This window comes from Arthrobotrys flagrans (assembly GCF_004000055.1).
Source record: "Arthrobotrys flagrans strain CBS H-5679 chromosome Unknown unitig_8, whole genome shotgun sequence".
Lineage (NCBI taxonomy): Eukaryota > Fungi > Ascomycota > Orbiliomycetes > Orbiliales > Orbiliaceae > Arthrobotrys > Arthrobotrys flagrans.
In genome coordinates, this window is record NW_027137553.1 from 4245743 (window position 1) to 4272282 (window position 26540).

Genomic DNA, 26540 nt, shown 5'->3' on the forward strand with positions numbered 1-26540 from the left:
TGTCTGGAGAATACAAGTACCTATACTTATCAGATATCAGATATCAGTAGTTTAGAAGTGTGGTCGTCCTAACGACATCGGCAACAACAATAGAAACACACTCTGGTGCACCCCATCGACACTTTATCCTTCTCGCCCCCATCTCTCTTCTCCCGTCTACGACCTCCGCTACCAACCACACCCTCAACAACCACCCCTCCTCCCTCGGCGGATAACTTTCGCTTCTGACTTGTCGCCATGTCGGCCAGCTCCAGGCTGTTCGGCCGGAGCAAGGGCAGCAAGCAACATTCGCAACAGCAGGCTGCTCCCTCAATAAGCATAGGGGCTCCCACAAACTTCGTAAAGCAGACCCCTCCGCCCGAGATAGGCTTTGCTATGCAAGCTACCTCCCCTCCTCCCGTACCGATCAAACATGGAGTTCATTTACGAGAAAATATTCTTCCTCGAGCTGCCAGTCCCCCTCCCAATACCCCCATGGTGAGCTCCAATATCACCACAGTACCGGCATACGACCCCAGTCTTGGTATCGGTGGTGGCTATGAACCTTCACATATGGAGCCTAGGAAGAGCATATCCGAGAGCGTGGATAGACGGTCGGTACCTCCTTCGAGGTCAGGTCATGATGGTCACGATAGAGATAGCACGTACTCGAGGATCTCCAGTCTACCAGGCGGTCCCCGGTCCCAACCGTCCCCCGGTATGCCTCCGCCTAGCTCCAACAACCACCACCAACAACAACAATTTCACCAGAGTCATAGAGCTTCTGGATCGCCAAATGCTTCCATATCTTCCGTAAACTCGTCGGGTGTCTCCACCGATCATAGACACTCTACTGACCTGTCTAGCATAAACAGCTCTGGTGGATCCTACAGGAACAGCATCTTCGCCAGTATGGAGGACATGCCTAAGCCCGGTTCCTACAATTTTTCCAACATCATGGGCCCTTCTCAAACTGCATCTATGCCGCCTGGAGCTGCCGGATCCTCGAACTTCTCCTTCCAAGCCAATCCTCATGCCAATAAATCCCATTCTTATCATCACAAGTCTGCCAAGGATCACGATGTCGCCAATTCGAAGTCGTTCTACCTCGAGAAACCTAAGGATGAGAGGGTCATCGAACAAATGTTCTTCGACCTGATGAATAGACGGGACTTTAAGAATCTTCCCGAACAAGCAAAACGACAGATGCAGGCATACCCGGCGTCCAAGAAGTGGACCTTGATCTACCAGGACCGTCTGTCCGAATGGGAAGCTGATAGGCGGAGAGATGCTGCCAGAGATAAAGCCAACAGCATGGCTCTTTCGGCTGCTGGTGTGGTAGGGGTTGCAGCTGGAGTCGGTGGCTTACGGTGGCACGATGCCGTCGATGAAGGAAGCCCCCAATGGTACGTACGGAAGCTCTACAGTGACTGCCAGGGCGGACCCCCAATCACCCCTCAGCAGCTCCAGAGCTTGGCTGTCAGCTTGCGTACCCAACCACTTTTGTAAGTTCCCTCCCCATACGCCGACACGTATTATCTCACAATATATAGCTTCTAACGAAACCTACAGATGGGTCAAGGACTTTTTAGAGGCCCAAGGTCAAGTTGCCTTGACCGAGGTGCTCTCCCGAATCAACCACGACAAGAAGGTGGATCTCGACAAGGAATACGACCTCGTAAAATGTTTGAAATCTTTGATGAACAACAAGTATGGCGCAGACGACGCTCTTCGACATCAATCCTGCATTCTGGCGGTCACGGCCTCGTTAATATCTCCACGACTACCGACTCGAAAGCTCGTTTCCGAAGTTCTCACTTTCTTGTGCCATTGGGATAAGCCAAATGGACATACACGGGTGCTCCAGGCGATGGACCAGATCAAGGCATCAAAGCCTGCGGAGATGGGAAGGTTCGACGAATGGATGAGAATTGTGGAGGTTACAATCGACGGACGAGGCAAGATGGGCAGTATGGTGGGCGCGTCTGAGGAAGTTCGGAGCGGTGGAGTTGGCATGGAGAACTTGTTAATGGAATACGCTCTAAGCACACTGTTCCTCATCAACGTCCTAGCTAGCGGAGCGGAGGATATCGCCGCGAGGATCCATACCAGATCTCAATTCAAAGCATGTGGACTCGGGCGTGTGATGAAGAAGATGCGAGGCTTCAACTATGAGCTCATCGACAAGCAAATCGAGAAATACGAAGAAGATGCCGCCATTGATATGGAGGACTATCTCGATCGGGACAGTATACGACCTGCCGATAGCACGTTGGGAGGTGATGATGAAGAATCCATTGCACCGGCTACGGTGAAGGATATGAACGATCCGGTTCAAATTGCGGAGGCTATTCAGAAACGGATTGGAGCAGAAGGAGAAGCCCACGACTTTTTTGTCAGTGCCATGCAAAACATGCTGCTCGCGAAGGATAACGACCCGGGAGACACGCAGAGGATATTTCAGCTTATTAATTCTATGCTGTCATATGTTGTCATGGATCGGCGATCTCCTGATATGGATCTGAAGTCGTCTCTCAACTTCTCGGTGCAGGCTCTTCTTGATAGGTTGCATACCGATCAAGAGGCTCGGCTGGCTCAAGAAGCTGCGGCCGATGCCAAGCAGCTCGCTGAAAGTGCTATCGCTGAACGCGATGATATGGCACAGAAGCTTGAAGCTGGGTCGGATGGTCTTATTGCAAAACTGCAGAAAAAGATCAAGGAGCAGGAGAAGATTATTCTTATTACGCAGAGGCAGAACGACAGTCTCAAGGCGGAATTTGAAGACTTACAGCGGGCTCATATGCAGCAGCTACAGCGCAATGAGTTGGAAACTAGAGAACTGTATCTTATGCTCCGGGATGCCAACGATCGTGAGAGCTCTCGGACAGCTAGGCGGAATATTTCTGAAGGTACGGCTGGACTTCAAGGTGGTGAAGGTTTCGGTGGCGGACAGAGGAAGGTTTCGTCACGAGTTAGCGAGGACATTGAATCTACCAAGAAGCAAGGAATCCTGGACCGCGAGGCTCTTATGCAGAGGCTCGAGCTACAGTTGGAGCGCAAGAAGACGGAATTCAAACTCGAGGGCAAGGCGTGGAAGGAAGTTGAGCCGAGCGATGACCTCAGACGTGTGCGTGAACGTATGGACCAATTGCAACGTGAGGCCAGGGAAGTTGAACTTCGACATCTCTCGAGTCTTAATGAAGACAGTGTGGGCTTTGGTGCTGTTAGTCGGCCTCTCAAGCGCGGTAGTGTCGTCGGACGAGGTGGCAAGAAGAACAGGCCACTACTCAGTCCTGCTGATGCTAACGGCGAACCATCGAGCGACGCCGAAGATGGCTCACCGGTTGTCTATGAGATGCCAAAGATTATACAAGTTGGGAAGCGTCCGATTGCGAAGGATGGGAGGGGTGAAGCACCTGCGGGTGATGAGGCAGCTGCCGACGGCACCAACAAGGATGAGAAGACGGTTGATAAGCCGGCAGACGGTTTTGGCGGCCCTCCACCCCCTCCTCCACCCCCTCCCCCTGGTGGCGGTCTCGGGTTTACAGCTGGCGGACCCCCTCCGCCTCCACCACCACCTCCACCACCTGGTATGCTCGGATTTACGAATGCTACTCCTGCACCAGCTCTACCTGGATTTGGTGGCCCGCCACCACCCCCTCCACCAGCACTACCTGGGTTCGGGGGAGGTCCACCACCTCCTCCACCACCTATGCCAGGATTTGGCGGTCCACCACCTCCACCAGCTCCAGGTCTACCCGGATTCGGAGGTCCTCCGCCGCCGCCACCCCCAGGTCTACCTGGTTTCGGAGGCGGCCCACCACCACCACCGCCACCCGGCTTGCCTGGTTTTGGAGGTGGTCCTCCTCCACCACCCCCTCCTGGCTTGCCTGGTTTTGGGGGCGCACCTCCGCCTCCACCTCCTGGTCTACCCGGCTTTGGCGGTGGTCCTCCTCCACCTCCTCCGCCTCCGGGAGGCTTGCCTGGGTTTAAAGGTGGCCCACCACCACCTCCTCCTCCACCTGGTTGGGGTGGCGCCGGTCCTACTCCTCCACCTCCTCCACCTTTCCCAGGTATTCCTCCACCTCCAGGTGCCAAGGGCCCTCCAGGTGCAAATGTTGCGGCACCTCAACTCATCGTCACTGCTGCTCGGCCTCGCAAGAAGCTCAAGCCAATCCATTCTGAAAAACTTGACGGTATCGACTACACATTCTGGGCTGAGGCGAAAGCTGAAAGAGAAGGTCTCTACGTCGAACTTAGTGAAAAGGGTATCTGGGATGTCCTGGAGAAGAATTTCTACCTAAAGGAAGCCAAGATCTTGGGCGGTGGCAGTGGAGCTAAGAAGAAGGAGAAGAAGTCGTTTATTGGTAGCGATGTTACAAAGAAGCTTCGTGAGTATCCTATTTACCGGTGTGGTTGGATCAGTAGTGCTAACTTGGGGGGTAGAAATTGCGCTGAGCAAATACAACTCGAATTCTGTGGAAGAGTTGGTTAAGAGGATTATGCAGTGCGACAAACAAATCATCAGCGACGATGCCGTCATGGAGTTCTTCCAGCTTGAGGATCTCTGTAATGTTCCACAGCTTGTTCTCAAACAACTGCTACCATACTCCACCGATTGGAAGAGGCCAGATGTCGACCCGCAGAATCGTGAGAGCGATCCTAACGAGCTCACTCGAGAAGATCAGATTTACCTGGAGACATTCTACAATTGCAACCACTACTGGCAGTACAGAATGAAGGCCTTGAATCTTACGCGCAACTTGGAGAACGACTACAATGATCTTGTTGGAAAACTTGATCAGGTGATTGAGGCTGCCGATGCTGTTAAGAATTGCAACAGTTTCAAGAGTGTCCTGGAGGTAAGCAAATTATACTACCTTGATTTTTAATGAAGCAGATGCTGACATTCGTGATAGCTTATTCTGGAACTGATGAACTACATGAATCCTTCCACGAAATTCACGAACGGCTTCAAGCTTGGCTCCCTTGCTCGCTTGTCGATGACCAAGGACGCAACCAATCAGACAACTTTCTTAGATTTGGTCGAAAATACTGTGCGAAAGCATTTCCCACAATTCGATACGATTCTTGAGGATCTTGCGCCTTGTTATAAAGTTACTAGAGGTGAATATTTTCACTTCCATTCATAAAGATTTTTATAGTGTACTAACAAAATACTTTAGTTAACATCGATCAAATTCAAACCGACTGTAACAGCTTTATCAAGGAAATTGAAATCGTCCAACGACAGATCGATAGTGGCAAACTCAGTGAGCCTAAGAAGTTTCACCCCGATGACCGAGTCTTGCGTATCGTTCATCCGGTTATGCCGGACGCTCGTGATAAGGCTGTGTATCTCAAAGCCCAGTTGGACAATATGGGTGAAACCTACGATAAGCTCTTGAGGCTATTCGGAGAAGATCCCAAGGACGAGCAGTCCAAGACTACATTCTTCCCCAAAATTGTTAACTTCCTGAAGGAATATGAGGTATGTCGCTTTCTTCTCATTTGTGTTTGGGGATTAGGAATTAACTGATGGCTTTTCCGAACTTTAGCAAGCGCGTAAGAACAACTTAGATATCGAGAAGAAGAAGGCAGATTATGAGAAACGCTTCAAGCAGAAGAGCGCCAAAGCCGCCAAGGACAAGCTGGCTGCTGCCACTGGTCCACCTCCGTCGCCTACCGCCAATGGTGCCATGGATTCGTTGCTAGAACGGCTACGCGCGGCCGCCCCCGATGTGAAGAACCAGAAGGAAGCACGCCGACGGGCACGCTTACGCTCGAATCATGCGATAAAACGTATGGCATCAAACAATTCGCTCAGCGGTGTAACGGACGGCGAAGCCTCCGAAGGAGCTATTACCCCCACCGGTGAGAAGGCGGATCCAATGGCCTCCCTGAAGGTGATCAATGAGACCAAGAGTGCTGCTGCACCCGAGAATCTCGAAAACGGTGCTCTAACACCACACCCGCCAACAGTATCTCCCACGGTTGATGAAGATGCAGGTTCTAAGGCTGCAGCTATGCTTCGAGCATTGCGCCCCGACGCAGCTGGTAGTGATGTTGATGCAGACGGTGAACCTGCTGCGGCACGAGTGAGGCGAGCAAGTACAGCAGAGACAGATAGGCGTTCTAGGAGAGAGCGAAGAGCCCGGGCTACGAAGAGCTCGGCAGGAGAAGCTGACGGTGAAAGTAATACATCACCCGTGGGTAACTTGGATGCACGGGCAATGCTAGCAGGCATGAAAGCTGTCGCCGCCGATGAGCCGTCAAATGAGGAAGCCGTCGTAACTGAACGAGTCCCAACGCCGACAACGATAATATCACCGCCGCCAGAGGATGCGTGAATGAATGAAGGGGAAACGACAACGATAACAGTTTTTAATAACTTCATTTTCTAACTTTCTTCCCTTCTAGTAAATATTGTTTCCCTTCCCTTTTTTTTTTCCTTTTTCGGGGAACTCCATGCCTACCTGGTTCTTTCGTTCCAGATGGCATATGTTGGCTCGAGAGATGTCGTGGTCGTCTTTTTTTTTTTTTTTTACTTTTATTCTGGGAAATGGAAATGGGTTCACGACTTTCTGGGGATTGTAGATATTTTAAGCCTGTCTCCTTTTCTTTTTTGTTTTATCCCTGCATGCTGTTTTTCTTTTGACTCTATGGCATTCATAATCATTTCCGGTACTCATGAATGCCCTTTACCCAACCACTTAATTTCGTCACAGCTGATCTATTTTTCTTCTTACTGTGACATCCTCTGGCAACGGGGCGTTCTAGTCTGATTCGTCTTTTTTTGTTTCCTTCATTTCTTAATGGGAAATGCGGTTATGTCTAGTTTTTGAGGTTTATGCCTCTACTCTACACCCCTTCTCCATTTAGTTTCCCCTCCTCTTCTTTGTTGATAATTGCATATCCTCGGTATTCAGAATGGCATATTTCGGGTTTTCGAAATTTCCTTCCCCCATTTTCTTTCTTTATTTTTATATTTTCGGTTACTATATATACCTACAAGCTCGATGCTATCGGTGGTATATACAGTAATGTAACTTGTAATTTAAAAATTTTTTTCATTTCTGAGTTTATAAACTACTGTGTCGATGGCTCCTCTTCTATATTACCCGATGAACCCACGCTCATTGGCTCTACATGCATATTTTTTCCAACGCTAGCTTGATAATTCCTTGCAAGACTGTGAAGATGATATATACATTACCTACTTAGATTCTTTGAATATTATCCTTCCTTCCCTTCCTTGAAAAGTTGTACCTAAAATCCCTAACTATTAAACCACCACAAAAACTACTCTCTCTCTCCCCTCCTAAAAATTCATCTTAAGCGCAATCTTTGGTGCCGCGTGAGTTTCCGTATCTCTATGTCCCTCCCGGCCAGCTCTAGCACCAGATCTTAAAGTATCTTCCAGTAACTGCTTCTGTTCTTGACTCAACCTCAACAGTATTTCTTTAAACAACAGTTGGTTGATAGAAATTAACTCCATCAATCGGGCTGCTGTTTCTCGTTGTAAGCTGTCGATGTTGTCCGGGTCGCGTTTGGAACATAGTGCTAAACGCCGGAGGAGGGTTTGGATTAGGAGTGGGAGGAGGGTTTGTTCTGTTTTTGAGGCTGGGGGTTAGTCGTCTGGAACTTGTGATGTATATATATGTAGAGGAGGGGTTAACTTACTCTGCCCTTCATCCAAAGTATTCACAAACCCATTAACAACCACCATAATCGCATTCTTACTCCCCTCGACCTCCTTCGCATCACTCCCCACATAACTCAACAACCTCGGTAACAAAATCTTCACAAGTTCCATATCACTCCCATTCTTCGGTTGATACATGAGTATACTCCTACAACACGAGATCGCAGTCTTAACGGTAATTGTATCACGAAGACCGTCTACAAATGCATCGCAGACACGGGTTAATAATTCGTCGTTAGAGGGGATCATGTTTACGCCTGAGTGGATTAGGATTACGAAGGCGAGGAGACAGTTGCGGAGACAGACCATTGTGGCTTCGGTGTCTCTACGGCTGGCGGTTTCGGCGACGTGGGTTAGTTGAGAGAGGGCGACGCGGAGTTGGGTTATTAGGGTTGGGTCTTCGAGGGTGGAGGATTTGCGGGTTATGAGTTGGATGAAGCGTTTGAAGATCGGGAGGGCCTTTGGGACCACAGCGATTTGGCAGGTGCCGGTTGCGAAGACGGCTGGTGGCGAGGAGGTTAGTTTGGTTGGTGCGTAGACGGGCGAAGGGAAAGAGGGGTGCTTACTTGAGAATATATGGAGTATGCAAGCGTACAAGTCCATTCTTATGACTGCAGGGAATACTTCTGCTGTATCGACCAATGCGTCCAAGGAAGCTCTGATTACATTAACGGCTTCGTCTGACAGCGGGCTTCGAACTGTTGCATCCATTTATTTAGTCTTGAAGCTCATCGTCTATAGTTGTTTTTTCGTGGGAACATGCATACCTGTCTTTGAATGATCATTCAAGTTTGGCAACTGATTAGCAATAACAAGAGTAACAAGCCTAGTAAGCTCAAACATCTGATTGATATCATCAGAAAGACTCTCTCCCTTTGCATTACTATTCTGTCTAGCCGAAGGATGCGAAATGCAAAGCCCTCGAGCAATCTCCACGACCGCCGATTGGATCGCAAGTCCCTCAGTGAGAACAAGTCGATCTAAAAGATCAATCGTTTCTGTAAATATCGCTTCTTGATAGATAGCGTGTCCAGAGACGGCGGGGTGTAAGATTTTCTTTAAGGCTTGAAGAACTTCTAGGATTTGTTCTTTCGTGGCGAGGATTTCGGAGCCACCAGGACGTCCTACAAGAGCTTCGAAGGCGATGCCGAAAAGGACGAAGAAAAATGCGACGGGTTCATCTCTGTAGTTTATTCCGTGTTTGTCGATGTGGCTTTGTGGGGCCGATGCGGATTTACCATCTAAAGCATCAAAGACGAATTCACTGTCTTGCTCGATAAGGCTTGCAATGGCATCCACAAGATCAAGCCATGAATCTTGGTAGAACTATAAGATCCATATATTAGCCACAATCCGAAGGAGAGTAGATGTCTTATCGGTTTACCAACCTTGAGCAAAACGTCTCTATTCAAGGACGAATAAACTACGTCCAACGACCCAGTAATACTACCAGATCCACCAGCATTCATAGAAATATCCGGTTCGAATCTAAGTCTTGCAAACTCCCTCAATGAAGCAAGCCACAAGGGGGCCAACACGACGATATGTGGTTTTACAACATCAACGAGGTAGTCTTGTTGTAAACTAGCAACTTGAAGTTCTGCCCATGCTGAAAGTAGAGACATTTTAACCATGACCTGAGCGTTATACGAGAGACCTCGGAGGTCGCCTATGGATGCATTTTCGGTATCGTCTACAGCGTCACTTAGTTAGAGCTGGTGTTTAGTAATGTTGGCTCGGGGATATTTAAAACTCACTAGAGAATGCATCCAATGCCGTCGTCAAAAGCTTCAGAATACGACCCATACGATCAATGTCCTGCACAATACCCGTCGAAATAAATGCAGCACAGACATTCAATGCCTCCGATGCTAGCTCTGGACTTGAATCGACAGCAAATGCCGGCGTTAAAGCAGACGCAATCTGTGCTTGATACTGCTCAAGCAACATAGCCTCCGGGAAATCCGGATCAGGCGTCCGGCCGAAAACTTTCAGGATCTGATTGATAACCTTCAACCCTTCAATTCGAAGTGCAATGACATTGGCAGTACTAGCCGTAAACGCCATCTTGATAATGTCGGCGATATATCTCAGCAACGTCGCCGTTCCAGCTTCGCCTTGCTTCCCGAGGATGGCAAGTATGTCAAGTAAGCATTCTACTGCAAACGTCCTTACTTGCCACCTCAGTAGCTCTTGGCCTGACCCAGCGGCATTTCCACCGTTGGAACTGTCTTCATTCTGTGCAGAAGCGGCGAACCCGGCTACTTCCTCATCTCCTAGGTCGATACCGCCCCCACCTTGCGATTTCCGTGCGTCAGGGTCCACGGCTACCCTGCTCCTCATAGTAACCATCACATTCTGGCATCTAGTGACCCAATCTCCGGCTGTGAGGGTAGTCAACTGCGCCACCCAGTTCTTGAACAAGTTCTTTACCTGTTCATAATGCGGACGGTCATCAATTAACTCCCACAGCCTTTCTGTCAACCCGGAATCTGCGATCTCCACGATTCTTTGGGCGTCGGATTTCATCAGTTGGTAGAGCCCATCAATAGCGACCTCCTGAAGCTCCAAGTCCGAACTTTGTAGAAGGCTCTGCAGTCGAGTTGTATACTCTTTTAGATCTAGCGCAGAAGTAGCGTATATAGCAAACTGCTCATACGCCCTGAGTGCCCCGATCTTTACCGTCACACTAGGGTCGGAGTAGAACTGGCCCAAAAGCGTAAGCATAAGTTCTCGGGGCTTTGTGAGTTCCATGAGATCTGGACCAAGTACCCCCACGAGCGAGTCGCAGCATCGCGCAAGCACGGCCGTAGTATAGAGTTCGTCCTCAAGGTTACCGTTGACAATCGCTCCGACTTCTTCGTTATGAGTATCCGAGACATATACTTGGGCAATCATCCCAAGCGTGCTTCCCACATATCCGGAAAATGTCAAACCTCCTGCATCTATTGTCCTCGCCATGCCATCCAAGGACCAGAAGTGGACAATCGGGTGGGGGTCATTTGCCAGTGACATTAGAATACCCAAGATTGTTTTTAAATGAAGGTTTGCAGCCATACCCCCGACGTGAGTCTGAACGCAGCCCATGGCAACGGCACACCCAGCACGAGCATTAGGATCTCGGTTTGCTACCACAGTATCGATCAAATGCTTTATCTGAGTGCCCGTGAAGACATTGCCGCCGATGTTGCATAATCGGCCTATTGCTTCCCCTGCAATATTCCGCACGAACGGATCCGAGTCCAGCAAAAATCCATTGAGTAGGTCCTGGATAATCTTTAGAACGTTAGATTGGCGGAAACTGATCTGTGCTTGTTGGTTCTCCATCTGGACAAGCTTCAGTACACCAAGAAGGGCAACGGCAATGTTGACAGTGATTGCGGCTTTGCGACCAGGATCGCGGGCTAGGTTACCAGAAGCAAGGAAATTTGTCGTTTGCTCCAATATACTCTCCTGGACTTTTGGCGGCTGGGATGGCAGCAAAAGTATAAAGAGGTCTATCGCAGTATTGACAACTTCCGTGGCTGAAGGAGCTGGATTGGGCAAATCACCCAACGGGACTGTGTATAAACAGACAGAATCGTGCTCAAGACCTCCAGGAACAGGTTCATAAAGCTACCACAAGTCAGCAATATCTATAAACTCTGCTATTAATAATAACTCACCATTCTATCGATCCGAGATGAGACAGAACTCCGAGATGTCCAATGCTTATACCCAGATGCTTCGCTGGAATCCTTGCCCAATCTCTCCCAGGCATAGCTATCTACATCGAGACCATGTATCAGGCTACACACACCATATGCATAGCCATCAGATACATCCCATAGCCCATCGAATGCACCGCTTGCATTCTGAATCTGAGTACTCAAACTACTCGGCGTGTATTTATCCGGATCCGCAAAGAAGCTAGCAACCACCGTCATAAGATTGCCTTGGAGTGCTTCACCCTGTGCCACTTTGACGAGTCGGATATAACATTGAAATATCCGCCGACGGACCATAAGATCCAAGTCGAGGAGGTTGAGAGAAGGCGTGAGCTTTTGGGAAATATCGTCTGTCTGCTTCCTCTCCGGCAAGGTATTTAAGAAGTGTGATGAGTTCTGTAACATTGCAGCTATTCGTTTTCCAACATCCGTTGTGACCAACCTCGCATTGAATTGCAAGAAACAGAGGATAGAACCTAAAGCGCATTCTCTTACATGTGCTAAAAAGCTGAGTTCTAGGAGGCCTCTATCATGCAGCGAGTCTTTGGCAAGTGGCTTTGGTAGGGCATTTTTCCATAACAAGAGTAGCTGCGATAGGTGGATCTTTACGAAATTCGGTCCAAGTGACATGAGGCCACCGATCAAGATCCACGCAACTTGAATTTGTGTACTCGAGGTTCTAAGATCCGAGTCCCCGCTGCTTTTCAGAAGGGAAGTAGCCAGGTTCAAAATTCTGGACGTAACATCAATCGAACCGTATAGCGGTTGGAGCGGAGTAGTGCTGATAATAGCTGCCATGGCGTTCGCAAAACTAATACTCTTCCTGAAGGACTCTGCGGTTGCCCTTTTCGAAGCCAACAGTCCGAGCTCTCTGTTGACGTTGTTCATGCAGATAGTAATGATGGGAAGAAGCTGGGAAGGAACTGTGGTGACGAAGGAACGCAGGCACCAAGCGGCGCTAACTTGAACCGTATAGCTAGGATGTTGTAAAGTCTGGAGAAGGCCCTCACGTATTATATCCTGAAGGCTCGAAACTGTTGATTCCAAGGTCCGTATTAATGATGTAAGGGCCGTAAGAGCGGCGCCTAGGGCGTACTTTGTCGGTTCGGGCCTTTCCTTGATAACCTGTGGGTAGTTCTTGAGTACATCGTTGCATAGGTATCGTGTCGCCGCCAGTTGACCGCTTTCACCCAGCAATTGCTCGCCGACGACTCGCTCGAGTAGAAACCTGACATGGCGTTTTGCGGCCAATAGTCTGAATCTGTTGAGGACCAGCCCCGCATGCGATAATATCTCTGTAAAGAAATGATGGGCGATACGGCCATAATTTGCTTCGACAATTGGAGATCCAAGTCTGAGGAATATAGCCTCATAAGTAAGAGCCAGAGTGGTCCGAACCTTTGAGTTTGTTGAAGGTTTGACGTATATCATTGATAGCTGGCGAAGCATATCTTCCAAGGTAAGTTTTAACTTGTTGGATTTTTTGGAGAGTCCTTGGGTAGGTGTTTCTGGGCGTTCAATTTCATCCTCATCTTGAGGCATTGTAGATGTCCTCTTGAGCTTCTTGCTAGTCTTCTTAGGGGGTTTCATGGCCATGACTTCATCGACGGTTCCAAATGCTCGAACTAAAGCTGCAGCTAGGCATGAAGCTGCTGCTTTGCGCGTGGACGCACTAGACGCTTCAGCGACTTTCAATACTGCCGTCTTGACATGTTCGACGTCACTTGAAGAGTCAAAGTAGCTCGTTTCTCTTGAGCAGTGTTCAAGACACTGTAATACAAGGTCGTTAGATACGGATACCCTTTTTATTGGTGAGATAGAAGAACCGACCTTTAGAGCGCCAACAAGCACGACATGCGATTTTTCCGACGAAATTGCACTTCGAGCCTGTTTCCAAATATCTCGAGCTATGGTCTCGTCCATCGAAGGACCGAGCATATTGACAACCTTCGAAAGTGCCACGAAACATGATGCTCGTAGTCCCGCATGCTACATCCGACAATTGTGAGTGACCAATCGGACATATCTGACAATACGCTGGGGAGGAAAATCAACTTACAGTCTGAGCGAGCTTGTACTGCTTTAACAAGGAGCTACACGACAGCGACGAAAGTGACAATGCCTGTCACAATAAGTCTATGTGAGATACGGGTCAAAACTTGGTTGTTTTGAAGTGGAATATCTCCACAGTCCGGAACTTACACTATCACCTGCAGTCCTGAAGACTTCACCTAGACAATGAACTGCCGCACTAACGACAGCATTTCGATCAGCAGCGCAACTTTGATAACAACTCCATACTGTAGTATCTGTCTAAGGAAACCCACTGTCGAATTTTGACATCCTTATCCGCTTTACCACCCCCAGATAGCATCGCATTCAATTCATTAATGCTCTCGAACAGCAGCTTGCGGTCTCCACGCCCAAACGTTTCAGCCAGACACACCCCAGTAATATCTCGTGTAACCTTCGCCGGGGCCGGCGAGCTCAAATTCAAGATCTTAAATATTTCCTTCTTAACAAAGAACTGATGTGACGTAGCGCCATCCTTATCGAAAGAGAGTACAAGCCTCTTAAGGTCGGCCAGGTAAGATAGGAGGTATAGCTCCTTCTGCTCGTTCGGGAGGGATTGAAGTTTATTGACATCTAGTGAGACAGTAGAAGCCTGTAAAGGTCGATAGGTATCGGTATCGGCGGTACTATCCGCCCCGCCGTTTGACGCCATCTTGAGCGTGGGTAGTTCGCCTTCTAGGGGACGTACTCCTCTCTCGCGTGTCTACGGGTTTCGTCAACGTCGCGTTACAGCTATCACGAGATGCAGTCGCAGTATCAGATCATACGTTCGATCGAGGTCCAAGCTAGCTCGGAGTCGTAAGTATCGGGAGTTCTGATTGACGGTAAGTTAGGTAATATTAGCTGTATGGGGAGCTTGAACGGAGAGGAGGCCAACGGTGTGGTTCGTTGGAGCAGCTCCGAAAGCAGCTAATTGCTCTCTCCAGCTCGAATGGCACTTGCGTTGTGTGGTTTGAGCTCGGCTTGGCAGCTATAAAACTTCAAGGCTTCGGTTCCGAATATTTGATGTCTGCACCTATCTGCCCTTCATATGAATGGTTTACGGAGTACCCGGACTCTTGGTATTCAAATGCAGTATGTCGGTGCATGTCTATCGACCCCTTCGAGTCTTACAGCGGGTGGTCCCGACTTATCCTGCCAATGGACTTTTAGCAGGCACAATTCGAAGCAGGCCTAGAACGTCGGCTCGGGTCTTCTTTGATCACGATATTACATATACAGTCAGGACCTTTTGTGTATCTCGTCAATGTCAATCCGGTTAGTGAAGGCATGTACCCGATTACTGCGGTTGAAGGAGCTATAGAGGCTAATTGAGATCCAACCATGCATAATAGGACATAACAAATGGAGTAAAATTCGCCATGATAAAGGGAAGAAGGATGCAAATAAGGCAAATTCATTTTCAAAGCTTTCCGAGCAGATTACTGAATATACGAAACGTATGCCACCAGAAATATTTTATTGTTTGATTTTATTTTTTTGGAATATATGCTAAACGATATCTCTATCTACGTAGGCTATGGAGCGGATCCAAAGATGAATGGTCGGTTGAAGCTTCTGCTGGACCAAGCCAAAAAATGTGTGAGACGTCTCGAATCCCGCGCCTGGCCTCGGTCTAAGAGAAAAATATTAGAATTTTTGGTTAACTTTAATGGAGCCCAGCTGGTATGAGCGGAACTAGTATGGACAATGCTGTTAAACGGGGACAGGGTCTATCGATATCGGGGAAACCGCTTGAGACGGTTAACATCGAGGGAATGACACAGGAAGGTGTCTCTTTCATAGTGTAAGGCCCTCAACCCACATTTTGTCGTGACGAATCTAAGACTAATAAAGAAAAAACTAGCGAATGTGTAACGGATAACAAGTTAAGGTACGTTCCGACAGGAAAATATCGTGCAGAGATTTCAGACCTAACAGTAACGGCAGGACACTTCAAGATGTTCGGCTGATTATTAACAAAGCTGGAGGAAAGCTAACTCCGGTGTCATATTTGTTTGTGAAACACCCCTATATGCACTTAACTGGACCTGAGGACTTGTCACCGGAAAATCAAATGGCGGCGCTTGAAGACCCAGTCCTCACGCTGTCAATTGAATATGTTGGCCTTCTACCCGGTGAAACATCGACATGGGAAGCCCGGGTTGAATACTCAGAGCCACCAATGCAGCTTGTGGAAGATATGCAAAAGATGCTACCAGAGGGTTGGTCCGTGACGAAAACTGGGCTAAAATATTATCCTTCAGAACATGTCCAAGTCGAGGATGAGAGCGAAGCGGGAGATGCCTTTAGAAATTTCGTGGAAAAGTTGGAGGATTGCCCAGATGTCAGCGAAATCTACAGCAACCTGAGATGGTCGAGTTATGAGCCACCAAAGCATGAGATTGTGCTGACAGAATAACAAATTTTCAAATTGATCTGTCTGAGAGCCATGGTTGCAATTCTGGAAGGGCGAGAATTTCCAAAATCCAACGACTGATTGCAATGACTGTACTCCAGACCCCACTTGTATATAAGATATCGTCTGCACAAAAGTACAGACTTATCAACAACCCTTGTATTATAGACAAACGATAAGGTAAACTCACACCACCTCGACAGTTTCATCCAGTGGTCAGGTTGCACCAACGAGGGCTTTGACTAATACTTGGCGTGCATTCAAAGGGTTCGACGTAAGGAACATGGTTCTCGAAGATCTTCGGTACGGCCCAGAAGAGCCCAGAAAAGCTTTTCTCGCTGAGCATATCTCCACACATGCATCCAATCAAAGAGTACCCTTTTATGTCAGCGGCAAGTCTTCGGACGAGGAAGTTACCATTTCTTCATAAGTCTGGCCACATGCACATGGTTGAAGAGAGCAGGCCGACGGCTTCACTAACGGTTGATATCAGTGCGGAGCAGAGCGAAACAACCTCCACTCGGTAGCCGCTCCAGCAAATGTTAGGAGGAGCGCATGTGCAAAAAAAACTTCTCGGTTTTTTTTGCGTGGGAAAATTTTTTGGCTTGCCTAAAAAAAAGGTTTAAGAGACGGTTGACAAAAGCATTACGAGATAAGAAACTGTTCCCCAGTTTCTCTTACAACAATGAATCGAGAAACAACGGCTGGTAGACTGTTAGAGGCCGACGAGAGGCCTAAGAAAGAGAGACCATCTCTAAAAACGGCGAGGGATTTTTCGGCCAGTTTTGCAATCTTTCTCAGGTTGGAGTGATAATGGGTAATATCAATTAGCTGAATTGATATCACAAATCAAACAAAGAAAGGCACAGGAGTTTTGAAGGTTGGGTCCAATACAACCGGACCAAGCTTTCTCATGGGGCACTGTTGAATGCTGGATGGATGATAATAGCCCGTCTGAAACCTCGTCGTCCTCTTTCTGGGTCGTGCACCTTCCTTTGTGCTGCGGAGCCAATCCGTTCAATCATTTCCCAGAACCTTGAAATGTGGTCCGAGTGGTATGAGAGAGACAAGGACAAAAATCAGGGTGAGCAGGATTTCCTATTCGACTCAATATCGCACTCGTTCGCGAAAGGAGTGATTCCCACCGTTCCGTGACTGTTAGGGAGGGACTAATATCAATCAATGCGATATTAATGCGTCTCCGTAAACCAAATCGTTTTATCCTCGACGGTGGGCTAGCGAATGTAGTGATACTGTGTAGTATTGATATTAGCAATGATACCTTCCTGTATGCATGATATTGCATTGCAATGTACATAATGGACGCACAATTCATATATGTCAATGCATGTATGCCGCCGAAAGCGACACTGTCGAAGCGACCGAATAAAAATAAAAAGATCTTGCACTGACTCTTGTCTTAAAATTCTTCCCTGCATGCAAGAACCAAGAGAAATACTCCGCAGTCCGAATCCCGGCCCTTGCCAATCCAGCTTGCCTTCTTGCTGCCATGGGCATTGGTTGGTTTGCTGTGGGAGCTGACCCGGCTTTCCTTTTTTCTGCTGTGGGTTTTGGCCATATAATTCTAGGCACATTCCAATCCTCTCGTTTCCTCCGTTTCCCTCACTTCATCTATTCATTTTTTCCCATACCAGCACCAAACCGCCTGCAGACTTTGCTCTGTACCCCCAGAAACCCAAAATCAAAGGTCCATATTTGAGTCACAGCCCGATTTGTCGATAGCCTCGGTGTTTCTTCGAGTATCCACGTAGTCGCCGTTGGTGTGGTTTTTTTTGTGGGTTTGGTAGGGGTCAATACGCCGTATCTGGGTAGCTGGAACGGATTCCAACGTCAACGCCAACGTCAACTTCAACTTCAACTTCAAATTCGTTTCAGAACCGGTTAGGATTCCCATTCAGAAGCCCATTCTGTCGCTACATTTCCGGTCGTCTGTTTAGACTTCCCGTTCCGACTTTCGCTCAATCGCTTCCTAGCACTCTCAAAGACTAGTTTTATCTGCAGCCTACCGGCCGGCATCTCTTTCCTCTACGGTTCAGACGCAGGGCATCGGGTGCGGGACGCTGCATATCCACAATCATAGATTTCCTAGGCGGCGTTACCAAACGTCGTAGTTACCAAGTTGGCGGTTAACAGCTCGCTCAAGTTCTCATTCTCCTATCCTCTCCTTGGACCACGCCCTATGGTCTGCGGAGACATCAAAAAGCCCCCATAACTTGGCCGACATCTACCAACCTCTATCGCCTTAATCTGTACAACTTCTGCCGTAGCATCGGTCTCTCTATCGTCGATATCCGTTCTCTCACGAGGTAACCGCCTCGATGGGATAAGTTGGCCTGTTCTTCCCGGTTCAAACTCCTGAACACGCGCACGTTCTCGCTCGTCAACCTGAGGGACGCTTTCCCTCGGTCAACAATCATTCCAATTGACGGCTCGTGTGAGATGAGCAGCCTGCCCAGCTGGCTCACTTGTTAAAGGTCAACTCTAGGGCACACAAGCGCCAGGGTTGCTGGTGGTATGTCTAAATTCCTTTTTTTTCCCCCTCCATTCTCACCTCGACGGCGAGCTGACAATGTACATTCTCAGGTCCTCCTTGCAGATCCCTCGTCAATTGCTCGACTAAACACCCCCAAGCCAGATAGCTCTAGTTATCTGTCAGCAGTGTCGATATATAATTCAAGGGTGGTCCAATTCATAATATTTTAACATGGCAGAGCCAACAGCTATCCCAGCCGAAGCTCGCAGCTTCCAAGAGGACTTGAACGACCACCGTCATCAACCTCATTCGCTGCCAAGGCACAATACTATCGCCGTTCCTCCTGGTCGACGCCCAAGCTGCACACCAGAGATTGCCGAACAAGAATTCGCCGCCCAGTTCGAGTACCAATTGGACGAGGCCGTTCGAAGGAACTCGCAGTCATCCGATGACGTTATTGTTGGAAATGTTGTCTTGGAGGATTCGTCGGATGATGACCATCTCTCACCCGCTCGCTACGATTTCGAGCCTTCGGCGAGCCCGACTAAGAATCGACCACGAGGAGAGAGCATCGTTCGTCGTCAACAGATCAATCAACCAACATTTGCCGTCGAAGTCGAAGAAGCTCGGTCCCGTTCACCATCCCCACCTAACTCAATCGACGCATTTGCAACTGCCCGTCGCAAGGACCGTTCGGGGACCATCAGTAGCCAATATGCCCCGTCCGAGATGGGCTCCCTGAGGAGGTCGGCATCCCGTAGGGCACCGAGTTTTGAAGTCCTTCATGCAACAAACTCCGGCGATGAGACCCCGGAAAAAGCCGAGGACGATGTCTGCTTTCCAATGCCTGATGGTTCCAATCGATGGAAGATCGATTTCGACGAGATGGAAGACTTCATCACCCAGCAAAGTCAGATTAAATATCGATCATGCCAACGCCGACGCAAGATGAGCTCTGCCAGTGTGCAAAACACTTACTCGAGACAGACCATCCCGTTCAAATTCAAGCGCACTCCACCCCCAGACGAGTGTGCTGTCGAGGACGATGACGACGAGAGCATCACCTATAGTGAGAAAGATCCCAACGGCAGCATCGCCCCGACCAAGAAGAGAGGACGTGCCATGGAGCAGCCGGACAGGTTCAGCTTCTTTAGCTCAGAGCTTGAGGGTACTGTCCATGCTGCGAACTTCCCATCTTTGATTGGCGATGGTGAGACTTTCGAAGGCCTCTTTGGAGGCGAGGACAATGTCTGGTGGCTCGATGTTGAGTGTCCCACCGAGGCTGAGATGAAAATGATTTGGCGAGCATTTTCTCTCCATCCTTTGACATACGAGGACATCCGTGTCCAGGAAACCCGTGAAAAAGTAGAACTTTTCCGCAGCTACTATTTCGTCTCCTTCCGTTCCTTCATCACCGATGAGGAGAGCGAGGATTTCCTTGAACCAACAAACGTCTATCTCGTAGTATTCCGTGGCGGTGTTCTTAGCTTCCACTTTTCGCCCTACCCTCATGCTTCTAACGTGAGAAAGCGTATCAGGCAGCTAAGAGACTATGTCGCCCTATCTTCGGATTGGATCTGCTACGCTATGATGTGAGTCCTTCCTGTGAATGCCAAACCCCCTAAAATACACGGCTAACAGTCTCGATAGTGATGACATTACCGACTCCTTTGGTCCCGTCATTCACGAGATCGAGAAAGAGACCGATGCAATTGAAGATGCAGTGTTCGTGGCCCGCTCATCTGACTTTTCCGTCATGTTGAAGCGAATTGGCGATTGCCGCAAGAAGGTTATGACGCTCATGCGCCTTCTCGGCGGAAAAGCCGACGTCATTAAAGGGTTCGCAAAACGCTGCAATGAACAATACTCAATCACTCCTCGTAGTGACATCGGTCTCTATCTCGGCGATATTCAGGATCACGTCATTACTATGATGGGCAATCTCAGTCATTTCGAAAAGATGCTGTCTAGATCACATAGCAACTACCTCGCACAGCTTTCGGTGGACCACATGGAAAGCAACAATAGGACTAACGAGGTTCTTGGGAAAATTACAGTCATTGCTACCGTTCTCGTGCCGTTGAATCTTATTTGCGGTCTCTTCGGTATGAACGTACCGGTTCCTGGTAGAGATACCGAGAGCCTTGCTTGGTTCTTCGGGATCATTGGTATTATCATTGCATTCGTTGTCACCAGTTTGGTTGCTGCCCGGAAGCTCAAATACATCTAAACGACGGGGAATCCTTCGAGTCACCGACTGGTCTCACGATACTTACATTCATTTTACATACTACGCAACTACATACACATCGATTGCCCCCTCGTTTTATGCCTTGTTACACTGTTTACATCGCCTAATCCTGCGCTATGCGCCCCCTAATGATTGCTTGTATTTTTTCTTCCCTGTATCATCAAATATTCCCATGAGAATCTGTTTTTTGTTTTCCCCGTTTCCTTTTTAAGTCGTCTCCCACTCTATACATTCTCTTATTTGCTTCGCGGCATATTACGTTTTGAAAACAGTACACAGCTGGACTTTATAAACTTCGGCATCATTTTCAGCGTTGGTGAAGCGATTCTTATAATGTAATGACGATTTCCTTTTTTGAAAAGCTTTTAAAACATGGTGCTTCTGTTTTTGCGTCCTTTTTATGTTTGTGCTGTTTAGATTTAGATTCGATCGAAGTAATGATTGGTATCGATATGTCATGGCATAAGTCAAATGTACTCTTTGGGTTCGAGTCTAGATGTCTAGATGCTGATATCATGATGTACATATACATCGTAACGCTTTTATCTAAATGCGAATCGCACTTGCCCGTCAATGTCAATCAACTTTGTAAACATGCGAGGGGGTGAATTTTATATTAGTTATGCTACGGACTTCATTTGTTAACGCGTGAAGCTATAAAAATTATAAAGGCTATGCGCATAAAAAGCAAGGGAACATGCATTCCCCGACTCGATAAAAAAAAAAAGGATATTCACAGCTCTAATTACTTATCTTTACCACATACCCCTCCTTACTTCCTCAGTTAACCAAACCAAAAACCTCTCCCACCGACAAAAAGTTCCATCTCACACTCATAACCCCCACCAGCACCATGACCACATCCGAAATTAACAGCACCAGCGCACCCAACATAAACCTTGGCGAAAACACTCTATAAAGCATCAAATGCCTTCTCAAATGTGCTGCCCAGAGCACCGTACAAGTCGCGATAGTAGCATGATAAGCCACATAGGTAGCGCAAACCCTCACCACCTTCCCCATCAACCCTGCCTCCTTCGCCGGTTGTTTCCATAACGCTAAGGTGGGTACTGCGATCGTAGCAAGTATTTGAGGTCCCCATTCGTTACCTGCGAATAATAGTCCAGACCATGGTTGGCGGATTGTATCGGTGGGGATGAAGACTGATTCCCATTGGATGGAGCTTAACGTTGCTTGGTGGCCTGTGGAGAAGAAGTAGGAGGATCCTAACATGGCGAGGATTACGGGACCGATAGGGGAGTCTGAAAGCCCGTTTGAGTCTATTATTTCTAAGAGTGCGAGAATTTGCCAGAGTAGGGCGGCCATGGAGGCGCCGCCTAGAGGTTTTTGAAGAAGTGCGAGGCCTAGGTACCATGATATCGGGAGGAGGAAAGAGCGGGAACCATGGAGGTTTGCGTAGCCGAGGATGGTCATGCTACGGGATGTGGTAGCGGCTGTTGTTGCTGGTGATGGCTTACCTGTGGTCTTTTCGTCTTCTGCGGTTGAAGGGGCTTTGTCGATTTGGATATCGATGTTGAGACATGGTTGTGCCCAGGCGAAGAAGACGTTCCCTGCGACGAAGGCGAGGGCGAGGACTACTTGTGCAATTGTATGTTTTGCTCTTTTGAGAGATGCAGTGGGTATATCGATCCATTCACCGTTGTCCGCGGAATCCAATGTCCAGTATAGCGCATTGAATAGTAGCCCGAATTGCAGGGCGAATCCAATGTATAGCTGTGCTGGCCCTTCGTATGACTTAGTGCCAGTATAATATGACTTGACAATCGGCGGGAAGGCGAGTGCGATGAAATACAATAGGATAAGGCTGAAAGGTGAGGAAACGGATGAGGTTGCCGATGCATAGTATGTAGACTCGCAGTAGGGCATCTGTTCTTCTCGACATAGTCTCGAGAAAGAGGCTATTCTGGTCAAAACCATGAATATAATCGACTGAGAGGCTCCGAGAGTCCTCATTGCCGGGTCTTCCTGTCTAAAGGAATAACAAAAGGCAACAGCGCTGAAACTTGTTAGGAAGAATGTCAGGATACGGTCTTCCCAGATTGTGAAAGAGTTTGCCGCGAACATGACTCCCTGAAGTACGGTGAAGAGTAGCGCCATGATGCTGAAAATTGAGGTTGGGAAGATATGTTGGAGCCTGCGATAGATCGCGGCCGTACTGGCAAAGAAGGCAAGGAGCCCACCGGCGGCTGACCCAAAGAGCGCGAGCTTCAATTCACCCTGTTCGGACATCCCAGAAAAGTGAAAGGTGTACCCTGCCAGGCCACCGGCAGCTGTGCCGGCGAAACACCTCCCAGCTAGCCACCCAGTTAGCTCCTTGAGGTCACCTGATACCCCTCTTCCAAATACCAAAATCGAGATAACGCTGCTAACGAGAGTTATGATACCAAGCAGCATACTGGTGAGGTCGAACCGGGCCCATAAGTCTTTGCAAACGTGCAGGGTTTCCTTCTGGTGGGTTAAGAATGTCTCGTATGTCGCCCTCCAAGCATCTTGTGTCATTTGCACTGGATCCACCTTAAGCTTCTCCTCTGCCTCTCGCCATAGTTTCGTAGTCCTCGTCTCAGTACTCGAATCATCATTTTGGGCACCGGCGTAGCTCTTTTGGTAGTGCTCGATTTGCGAACTGGTTAACCTTGCAACATTCGCAAGATTATCCCACTTGTCCCCGTTCGGTCCGATAAACGCCTCAGGTATCGGGCCTCCAAGGTTGTTGTATGGTATCGGAAGACCCAATAGCAAAGCTAACGTAGGAACCAAGTCGATTTGGGCGACACTCCTCTCCTCTGCATTCTTCGGCGGAACTTCGAATCCTGGTACCCTACCAAAAATTCCCTTCTTGGAGTACATCCATAAAGCCGCCTCAAGCTCTAGCTGAGATTCCCCACCATGGTCACCCTTTGGATCCATGCCGTGGTCACCCATGATAACAACCAAAGTATCGTCACCCACGGCTTTAATGAGATCTTGAACAAAGATGTCCATTTGCTTCTGCTTTGCCGCCATGGCTGGGTGGTCTGGACCATATCGATGGCCTGCGTGATCCACGCCTAGGAAATGACCAATCATAAAATCCCATGATGAAGAGTTATCCGGATGCAGTAGTGGAAACATGTGCGTTAGAACACCTTCGTCGACGGTATGGAGATCCCAAACATTCAATGATTCATATGGATGTTCGATGTCAAAATATCCAGGAAACAGGGCGGTCCACGTGTCGTCCCCCATGAATGCAGTCTTCTTTCCCGCGCGATTGAGTTGGTCGATCAAGTTGTCCTCGTCAATAGCGGTTCCTGCGAAATTCGATCCAGCATCCATGAAAGTTGGTAGTGTCCCGGTCATCAATCCCTTCAACCTCTGTAGCGTTGTCGTTGGCGGGTCCGCGATAAAAGGTGTCAAAAATGCATTCTCCGGGGTTTTGACCGCAATCTCGTAGGCAGTTTTGAAGTTGTTGTGATAGTGCTCCGTCGACGGCGCACCGTTGGCGTCCACCTGCGGCACCGTAAAGTCGTATCTCAGTGCGTCAATGATAACGATAACCGCTTTATCGAACGTCTTAGGATGCCAGCATCCGGTTTCCAGTTCTCCAAGGTATGCCCCCACGCCCAATGGCGAGACTTTACATTCTGACTTCTCTTCCAGAACCTTTCGAGTCAAAAGAAACCCTCTCGTGAATAGGTATATCCCCACAAGTTGTGTGTACGCAACCCATAGAAAGAATAGGGCAACCAAGCTATGGGAAATCTTAAACTCCCGTATCTTTTTGTCCATCAATGCTTTCGAAGTTTTTGCAGCGAATAACCTGTCCTCTGCTTCCTCCTTTGCAGCCGCAGTGGCCTTCGCTAGGTCCTCGAGGTCCCCAGGTCCATTCTTCGACCACTTCGAGGCTGTCCGCCGTGGTACATGGGCAAATATGTCGTCTATATCCGCCATTGTATCGTACCAGAACAGGTAAATTCTCGTCTGTTCTTATAAAAACCCGCTGGAATCCGAATTCCGTGATACTAGATAATTTGCTACTGTGGTCTTTCACGGTCCGGTCCCATATGGATACGCTTCCCTTGGCGACTAGAAATTGAAAACCTCCCACTGAATTGGTTACCCATTGTCCATTTTTAAAAAAAGGCGAGTGTAGAAATATACGTACGGGCTGGTTGAGAGTAGAGTCGCTCAGGTCGCGTCGTCGGAGGGTACCGGCTATCTTCATATTTCGAGGCCAAAGTTTGGGGTTTTAGAAGGAAATGTTCCAATTCGTGTGTTGAGTTTTGGGATGCTTTGGTGGTACGGACAGGCATGTCAAGGGTGTATGAAATGCAACAATCAACACCATATATTCAATGTTGAAACTGAAGGGGTATCAGGATTCACATTCTATGAAATCGTAGTACCCCTCCAGGAATTATTTATTTAAAACATTATCATTATTTAGTCGTGTGTATTAGTCTATTATATAGAAATTAATAGAGCAAAATCATAAGCAGACGGAGTCTCGGGACCTAAATCTGGCGGCGTAGTACTAGTTGGTGACGATGGGCCTGTAGGCACGCCGGAATAGCAATCATATATACACATCGCACTCGCCCTTTCGATTACCTCTTGCTCCTCATCATCCTCGCCAAAATAATCCGGGTCGGTGGGGGCACTTTTGTATCCTCTTGATTAACTCATCGTATGTGTTTCTGAACTGTATCAAACGCTCCTGCCTATTATCGTCCGCATTGGAATTCTCAAGTACCGACGGTGAGTGACTCGCCTCTGTCCCGATTCTTTGCACCGCCAATGCGCCCCTTAAGGATGGACCCACCTTGTTCTGTTTGACCATTTATAGGGTTCTTCAACCGTACTGAATTCCGGGAGGCGGTAGTATTAGAAATTCGGCCTTCTTCGAATTCGGGTCTGTATTCTGGAATGTTACGAACTAGTTGCGGTACTGGGGAGGCCCCTGGAGGTATATTTTCTGGTAGAAGATTGGCCATTTGAGCCTTTTGCGAGGAACCGGTAAATTCAGGTTTTGATATCTATGAGCTTGAGATTATGGCTAGACGCCATTTTTACGCCAGAAGTGATTGCTATTCGGAACATATTGTGTTATAACAAACGATTGAGTGAGTATACACGGTGAGAGGATAGTGCTGGTATTTAGTTTGATGACACCATAATACTCTCCAGCCTAATTAAGCGTCAATGTAGGGCCTTATTCCCGCCACCATGTTGTTTTGTTGAGATCATGAGGCAATATCCCGAATACCAATGGTTTGTATCGGTTCGATCCTAGATATATTCATATAACGTACCGGAGTCATTAATAGTAATTCATCTATAGCGACGCGAACTAATATATTCCACGTGAGGGGGTTTTTGCCATGCTGTATACATGAGTTAAACCAACTGTGGTACCGAACCACACCTCGGTCCCCAAGAATCACGAGCCAACGAACTTTCATCTATTACACTAGCATGTTTAGGAATTAATAATACGCATCATCATTAACTTTGCTTTCGTTCGTCTAGCTGTCAATTAGCACTAGTATGTATATATTACATGACAAGGAAAGAAAAAATATATATAATATTAAAAAGAATTTATAAGGAAAGACCCCCATGGAGATAAACAAAGGAAATAATATTAAGGAAAATAAAGAAATAATAGTCAAGGGAGTAGAAAGGAGATATAAAAAAAAAAGGTATCTATCGGTACAAAAGTTTTCTAGGCTTGCCAGCTACAAAAAAGTGAGCAAGCATTTATCAAGATATAGTCAGAAGATCAAGGCGCCTCCTGCTAGTAACATGGCAGTGTCTGAAAAGTATTTTGGGTATCAGAAGAATTATTGCAAGCATTGGTCTAATTCAACGCCGACATAAGATTTTGTGATGGATTTAACACACCCCGATGCTGTGGTGATTTTTTGTTCAAG

General features: G+C 47.9%; 5 protein-coding genes across 5 annotated transcripts; 3 read left to right on the top strand and 2 right to left on the bottom strand.

Moving 5' to 3' along the window:
* Positions 1-237: 237 nt before the first annotated feature.
* Positions 238-6329, top strand: DFL_007725 (uncharacterized protein; the record flags this gene model as incomplete). The annotated part of the gene is made up of 6 exons (XM_067637352.1): positions 238-1484; positions 1552-4370; positions 4426-4841; positions 4899-5106; positions 5166-5470; positions 5538-6329. The coding sequence occupies 6 exons, from the start codon at positions 238-240 to the stop codon at positions 6327-6329; spliced, it is 5787 nt and encodes a 1928-aa protein (XP_067488877.1).
* A 971-nt stretch (positions 6330-7300) lies between these two features.
* DFL_007726 (uncharacterized protein) lies at positions 7301-14116 on the bottom strand (the record flags this gene model as incomplete). Its single annotated transcript, XM_067637353.1, has 11 exons — positions 7301-7590; positions 7663-8187; positions 8251-8382; positions 8452-9010; positions 9073-9377; positions 9442-11299; positions 11350-13161; positions 13222-13380; positions 13451-13513; positions 13594-13642; positions 13719-14116. The coding sequence occupies 11 exons, from the start codon at positions 14114-14116 to the stop codon at positions 7301-7303; spliced, it is 6150 nt and encodes a 2049-aa protein (XP_067488878.1).
* Positions 14117-14498: 382 nt separating this feature from the next.
* Positions 14499-15865, top strand: DFL_007727 (uncharacterized protein; the record flags this gene model as incomplete). The annotated part of the gene is made up of 7 exons (XM_067637354.1): positions 14499-14538; positions 14617-14721; positions 14799-14903; positions 14981-15043; positions 15127-15250; positions 15311-15337; positions 15394-15865. 7 exons carry the CDS (start codon positions 14499-14501, stop codon positions 15863-15865), a joined length of 936 nt encoding a protein of 311 aa, XP_067488879.1.
* Positions 15866-18587: 2722 nt separating this feature from the next.
* DFL_007728 (uncharacterized protein) lies at positions 18588-20586 on the top strand (the record flags this gene model as incomplete). Its single annotated transcript, XM_067637355.1, has 2 exons — positions 18588-19948; positions 20007-20586. The coding sequence occupies 2 exons, from the start codon at positions 18588-18590 to the stop codon at positions 20584-20586; spliced, it is 1941 nt and encodes a 646-aa protein (XP_067488880.1).
* Positions 20587-21387: 801 nt separating this feature from the next.
* Positions 21388-24558, bottom strand: DFL_007729 (uncharacterized protein; the record flags this gene model as incomplete). Its single annotated transcript, XM_067637356.1, has 1 exon — positions 21388-24558. One exon carries the CDS (start codon positions 24556-24558, stop codon positions 21388-21390), a length of 3171 nt encoding a protein of 1056 aa, XP_067488881.1.
* Positions 24559-26540: the final 1982 nt, after the last annotated feature.